At 43.4% G+C, this 6,419-nt stretch overlaps 1 protein-coding gene across 1 annotated transcript; it reads right to left on the minus strand.

Annotated features, from left to right (window-relative positions):
• Positions 1 to 906: 906 nt before the first annotated feature.
• Positions 907 to 5,183, minus strand: LOC101756936 (70 kDa peptidyl-prolyl isomerase). The gene is made up of 12 exons (XM_004952452.4): positions 4,700 to 5,183; positions 4,534 to 4,620; positions 3,472 to 3,732; positions 3,307 to 3,381; positions 3,138 to 3,218; positions 2,856 to 3,050; positions 2,477 to 2,742; positions 2,266 to 2,391; positions 2,026 to 2,172; positions 1,806 to 1,933; positions 1,440 to 1,560; positions 907 to 1,349 (listed from the first exon to the last, which is right to left on the minus strand). Exons 1-12 carry the CDS (start codon positions 5,034 to 5,036, stop codon positions 1,143 to 1,145), a joined length of 2,031 nt encoding a protein of 676 aa, XP_004952509.1. The 5' UTR covers positions 5,037 to 5,183; the 3' UTR covers positions 907 to 1,142.
• Positions 5,184 to 6,419: the final 1,236 nt, after the last annotated feature.

A 6,419-nucleotide genomic window follows, 5' to 3' on the forward strand; every position in this document is an offset into this window, starting at 1 on the left:
TTCACACCAGCAGAGGTTTGCTTACACTAGTCCCCGACAACTGCACAGTCCTCAGCTCTCTGAAGAGGTGTCCCTCAAGCTCTTTATGCTTCTCTGCTGCTTCACGTCAAGTACGTCGTCTTCAATATCGGGCTCGGTGGAATTTTCGAGGTATTTATAGTCCAGAGAGCGCGTGGCAAGAATTGGAAGGCGAGGGGGCGAAGGGAACCCCTAGGCCGATCGGCCTGGGCCTTCCTTTTGCCCTCTCGCATCCTGCTTCGTCCCTAAGTCTCCTCTGGTGATTTGAAGTCTTGTTTTCACTTGCACGTGAGCCTAGCACATCGGTTGCTTCGGGATGAGATTCATCTTCAATAACTTTCCAAATATCCATTTGATCTTATTTTATTCCTCTTTGATCCCGAAGTGATTCTCGTCGTATCTTAACAAACTTAGCCTTTAAATCATCTCGGAAGATTGCTTGCCAAAGATGAGCGTCAGAAGGCTCTAGAAGACACTAGGACGATCGGCCTGGGCTCCTATGGGCTGATCGGTCTAGGCCCTTTCTGACCCCTAACCCCTACGTCTAGTTCGATACTCGTTCAGTGCTTTATCCAAAAATATACTTTTAGGTCTAATTCCTGAAAAACAAAACATCCTCCAAAATATATTGCACATGTGAGAATAACCGGTTTATTAAGTGTTATCAATAGTTTAGGTATGAAATTCATATCATTATTGAAGATAAAATAGAGGTAAAAGTGTGTCAATAGCGAGCGTCAGCACTGGCCATAACCAAGAGTCCAGGACACCATACCGGAGTACTTCCCATTGAAAATTTTAACACCATTTTTGCATTACTGCTAATGTATATTGTTGAGATACTTGGTAGTAGAACAACAATGTATGAATCTCAAATGACAAAGGGAGTACAGGACTACACAAGCTTATTGCATTATGACGTCACGAAAGCTTCATTGATAGTAGTATATATAATATCTATTACACTAGTAAAGTTCACCGATACAATTCAACAGCTCCTTTACACTCTACCCGTGCAGCTAAACAAATGCTGCGTATATATACGACGATCAACACTTTTCCCACAAACAGTACAGAAGGCAGGAACAGATACCTTGCTCAATCATCAAGTAATGCCGTCTTTATTAACAGTTGATGCAGTCTATTTCTTGAGTACCACTCTGCATGTAGTAACCCACACAAACTGCAACCACTAGCACCACCAAAATCAACAGCCTTAGCACAAGCCACAGTGTGGACCCCTTGGTACCATCCTTAGTGAAGAATCTGCTAAGCAGTTGTGCCAGTGGCCACATGCCATGCTTCTTGCTTTGCCCCCGGCTTTCATGGTCCTTGAAGCAGAAGGAACAGCAAAAAGACTGAGATCAGTGACCGTCAAGGTAACACAGGTACAAGGTGGTTCGAGGGTGGAGGGAACTTACATTGCCTTCTGTATCTTCAACCTTGCTCAGTTTAGAAATCATATTGCCATACAATTTGGCGTCCCTTCTTTTGTACTCCTTGACTGTCTCCTTCAGCCTCCTGTACCCCATCTTCACATCCCTGATAAAAATGAGTTGCTTCTTAAATGTATCAGCAATTCAGCATCCAGGATAAGTTTTTGCATAAGAAACAAATTGTGCTTGATGCCATGAACTATTGATCTCAATCAATAGTACAGGATACAACATAATTAGCTGGTAAGTGGTCCCAAAGGATTATCAGGAAGCAAACTTCAGTAGTGCATATCGTCAGCATGTTCAGGCTCCCTAATTTAATCAAAATAAATGGTAAAAACAAAGGATTACCTGTTGTCTGGATCTATTTCTAGTGCTTTCTTGATATCTGCCTCTGCCAAATCAAGATCAACAAGATGGGTGTGTGCCTGTGCCCTTCTGTACAAGGCCTTCACATTTGTGCAGTCAAGTTCCAGAACCTGAATACCACTATTAAGTGTCAAAACAGGTAATAATTTTTCTTATCATAACTATATAACTGCCAAGACGTTTTAGTTTCTGTGCATAGTACCTCAGTACACAGTTCCTTTGCTTCCTTGTAATCTTTAAGTTTTAGTTTGCATGCAGCATTGTTGAGCTTGCAGCTTATCTTAAGTGGTTTCGAAAGCTGCTTCTCTTCTTCGCTGAAGGAACTGTCGTACTCAACAAAGCTCAAAGCCTGATATAGAGCAGAACATACTTAACTACAATTTTTAACATAATGCAAAACAAGTGCAAAAGGTTGTTTTCACTGTATGCTTAAAAATGTGACCTTTTTATATCTCTTAGAAGCCCTGGCATACTTCCCCACTTTAAACCACACATTCCCTTCATCTTTCTTCTTAGCAGCTGCTTCAATCTTCTCAGAATTGTTCTTTAAATCCCATGAGTCTTTCTCCTACACGAAACGGCAAGCAGGATTTTAATTTTTATCAGTGATCACTAACTGTTAAGCCAGACATGCTCTGTCATCGCACTGCTACCTTATCAAATGACACAAGCTCCACTTCATAATAAACAGATGAGTTAGGTGGAACTGTAGCCAGATCTTGATCTGTTTCATTAGCTCCGAAGGCATGATGGGGAGGAATAGTCACCAAGGCAACTTCACCTTTCTTCATGCTAAGTACTGCTTTGTCAAGCCCTTCAATTACTTGGTCTTCATCAGTCTTGAACTCAAATGGCTCCTCACCATCATGACCTTTGTTGACAAACAAGGTACCATCCGCTAACTTCCCGATTAGTTTCACTGCAGAGCCAGAACATTATAATTTGCGGCCAATAGAAGGAAAAGAATGTTACCACAATTTTCAACCTGAGAAAATCATGTAAAATAGCAACTCATCCTATCTAGCCGTGTACCTCTGACAACTGCACATTCATTGGGACGATCATAGCCTTCACCCTCCTTAAGGATCTTCTTAAGGACCTTTTTATCATGGCCTATTTCAGTTACTGTCTTCCAGGAAACCACTTGAAGATCAATGTGCAATGTAGCATCAGGAGGCACTGCAGCTTCCTCTCCAGAGGCTGACCTACCTTGCTCACCAAAGCCATCTATTTGTAACAAATTCACACATGTTAGACATGCTTCCACCGTTAAACTGCGCTGGAGATTTCTTAATTACATTGCAGCAAACTCACATTGTGGCTTGACAGTAAGGAATGCCTTCTCATTCTTCTTCATAGTCTTGACTGCCTTCGATATGGCAGGGCAGAAAAGCCCTGAAAGTAAGACAACATTCCTGCATGAGAAACTTACCTTTGAAACTAGAATTACATTGCAACAACTCAAAAATGGCAAGCACAGTACCATCTTTCACAGTGAACTCAACACCATCAGATTTTGACACCACAGTTCCATCCTCAAGCCTTGCCTCATATTTAACTGTACAAAATATTGAATAAAACTTTAAGAAATTTGATCACTGAAACGGCAATGTCGAATTGAACAACATCGTAGAACATGGTACAGTACCGAATACTTCATCAGGATCTTTGGGGTTCTCCCATTTTTCTCCTTCAGACAACACCTTCTTTAAGATGCCTCCATCCTTGCAAATATCCTTGATGTTCACCCATGAAAGAAGCTCAACATCAAACTGCAGAGTGGCATTTGGAGGAATGACTGGTGGGGAGCCATCTTCACCGTATGCAAGCTCTGGTGGGATAGTGAAAATAGCATTTTCACCTTTCTTCATGGTCTTGATGCCCAAATCCCATCCCTTTATAACTTGTCCTGTGGAGAGTAACAATATTATTTCCATTACGCCAAAGTTTCTACTTTAAGTATAGCTACGCTTAATAAAAGAATATAACACATCTTTCTATTAGTAAAATAGTAAGCTCAAAAATTAAACATGCTAACCAGTAAAGTACAACTAGCAGACCCCATAACACAGAACCTTTTGTCTCATTCAGTTACTGTATAATCACAGACAAAGCTGAAACTTACTTCTGAAAGAAAATCAGGATGTTGGCATGAGGATCAATTAGTGAACTCATGCACAAACGAACACTAGTAAAGGTAGAAAAAATCACCGTTCTAAAGGATGATACTTTAAAACTACAAATTAAGCTGGACTTCAAGAAGTGATGTGACCATTTAATGTTTCCTTTCTAGACAATTGCAGAGATAATCTCATCTGTTTCTTTAGTTCCACTATAGTGATCATAGTAAAACCTGCTCTGTCATCCAAGGTTATTTGGAAAGAATACAGTAATGTTGAAATAATAGAATCAGTCGTTGATGAAATGAACATTTGAAGAACTACAGTATCAGCACACCCTAACGCATAATCTGCTACTATTACCGCTACTTATATTTACAGTGTGTACCAGGTACATTGGAACATTCACACAGAATGAAAAAAAAACACAAAAATGCATAAAAATATTCAATCTGAATCCAATTACCCTAAGGATTCATTCAACAAACAAGATCATTTACAGAAATTTCAGGTCAATCCCTGCTCATGCTGCACACATAGTTCCAATTTCCAAACACCACTAATAGATTAGCAGAAGAGTCTGATGATACCTTGTCCCAGCGTGAACTTGAACGGGGAATCGCGATCCCTGCTGGAGTCGAACTTGGTGCCGTCCAACAGCGTCCCCGTGTAGTGCACTGCGCCACCAAATCATAATCAGATATTCAGAATTCCAACCCAAAACCTGAACGCAGAGCTGGAGGGAACAAATCTCACCTTCGACCTCGTCGCCGGCGCCGGGGCGGTCCCACCCCTCGCCCTCCTGCACCAGCTTCTTCTTAAGCCCCTCCTTCCCGATCTCCCGCTCCTCCCCGATCTTCAACTCCGCGGGAGGGTCGTCCCCCTCCTCCTCCCCGGCTCCAGCGCCCGCGTCGTCTTCGCCGCCTAGGCCGTAGCCCCCCATTCCCATCCCCATGGGGCCGCCGAGGCCGTAGCCACCCGTACCCATCCCCATCGCGCCGCCGAGGCCGAGGCCTCCCATCCCCATCCCCATCCCCATGGCGGCCATGGGGTCGTACCCGCCAGCCGCCGGGAAGTCGTAGTCGTCGTCCATGGCCTTCCCACGAAATGGAAGCTTCTAGAAGGACGGAGGAGTGCGAGTGGTTTCTGGAGGGAATGGGGGACGTGGACCGCGCGGCCTTGCGATTCCCGAGACCGATGCGCCGGCGGCGATTTTGTGAGCGCGACGGAGACTGAGGGAGAGCACGTGCTTGGAAGCGTGGGGGATCTAGAGTGTTCCTGAGCGTCCGGATGGAGGCCGACAGGTGGGACCATGGCCAGCTATGGCCCAGTCGTCGGTGAATGAAGAGAGGGAGGCGAGAGCCGTGAAAGGGACAGAGGACGGATAGACGCTAGATGATGCTTTCCTCGGGAAGCGAGTCTTCAGCATCAAACAGTTACCAGAACACTCTCGAGGTCTTAGTTTAGTTCTCCAACAAAATTACAGTAGCGCAGCTCTAGCATTTTGTTTGTATTTGTGAATTATTGTTCAAATATTAACTAATTAGATTTAAAAAATTCGTCTCACAAAGTACAACAAAACTGTACAATTAGTTTTTAGTTTCGTCTACATTCAGTACTCCATGCATATACCGCAAGTTTGATGTGATGGGAAATCTGCTTTTTACATAGTGCTAAAGTTGGGATTTTAGGAGAAACTAAGGGCCAGTTTGGCAGGGCTCCGGCTCCGGCTCCATGCGCTTACCGAAGCACGGAGGAGCCGGAGCCACACCAAACGGCATTGACCGCGGAGCTATTTTTTGGCACATTTGGGAGGAGCCGGAGCCGTTTTAGGCCTGCATGGAGGAGCCCAAAAAAGTAGCTCCGTGGCTCCGGCTCCGGCTCCGCACGAGGAGCCCCTCGTGAGGAGCCCTGCCAAACTCGCCCTAAGGCCTGAATCACGCTGCCAATGCTTATGGAGTAAGGGTCATGAACCGGTACAAAGCTACTGCTTGCTACTCAGTACTTACCTTTATTTATTCTGTACTCAGTACTTCCTTTTATTTATTATATGTTTATTATATGTACTGTGTAGTTATTATATGTACTGTGTAGTTAAAATTGGTAAGAAACTCTCGTACGAGATTCGACGTCGTGCGTCGTGAGTTCGTGACTAGCACCGGTTGATCTTCCAGCTGTTCAACAATTCTTTTCCTTTCTATTTTCTTCCTTGGGCAATGACCGCGGAATTGTCTTCTTATGGATGGCATCATGGCGAAACTTCCTTTGTCTAAAAAGATCACGCTTATAGCCGGTGGTGATTGGTGAGTGACCAATGATAAATGCAACAGAGTTATAATATTATAAAACTAATCCTGAAAATAAATTTACTCATAATTATCCAATAGTCCTTTAAAAATATATTAAAAATAGACAATAAAAATTAAACGTGTTGACTACCTATAATACAAAATAATATTGTTGGGGCTTTAGATTT

This window comes from Setaria italica, chromosome I (assembly GCF_000263155.2).
Source record: "Setaria italica strain Yugu1 chromosome I, Setaria_italica_v2.0, whole genome shotgun sequence".
NCBI classification, from domain to species: Eukaryota; Viridiplantae; Streptophyta; class Magnoliopsida; order Poales; family Poaceae; genus Setaria; species Setaria italica.

Excerpts from the sequence above, each read along its gene's own strand:
- LOC101756936 (XM_004952452.4), bottom strand. The coding sequence starts at position 5,036 with ATGGACGACGACTACGACTTCCCGGCGGCTGGCGGGTACGACCCCATG. Across the intron at positions 2,392-2,476 it reads AGCTTGTGTCATTTGATAAG|GAGAAAGACTCATGGGATTT; the intron begins GTAGCAGTGCGA and ends CGTTTCGTGTAG. Across the intron at positions 2,173-2,265 it reads CTTCTAAGAGATATAAAAAG|GCTTTGAGCTTTGTTGAGTA; the intron begins GTCACATTTTTA and ends GCTCTATATCAG.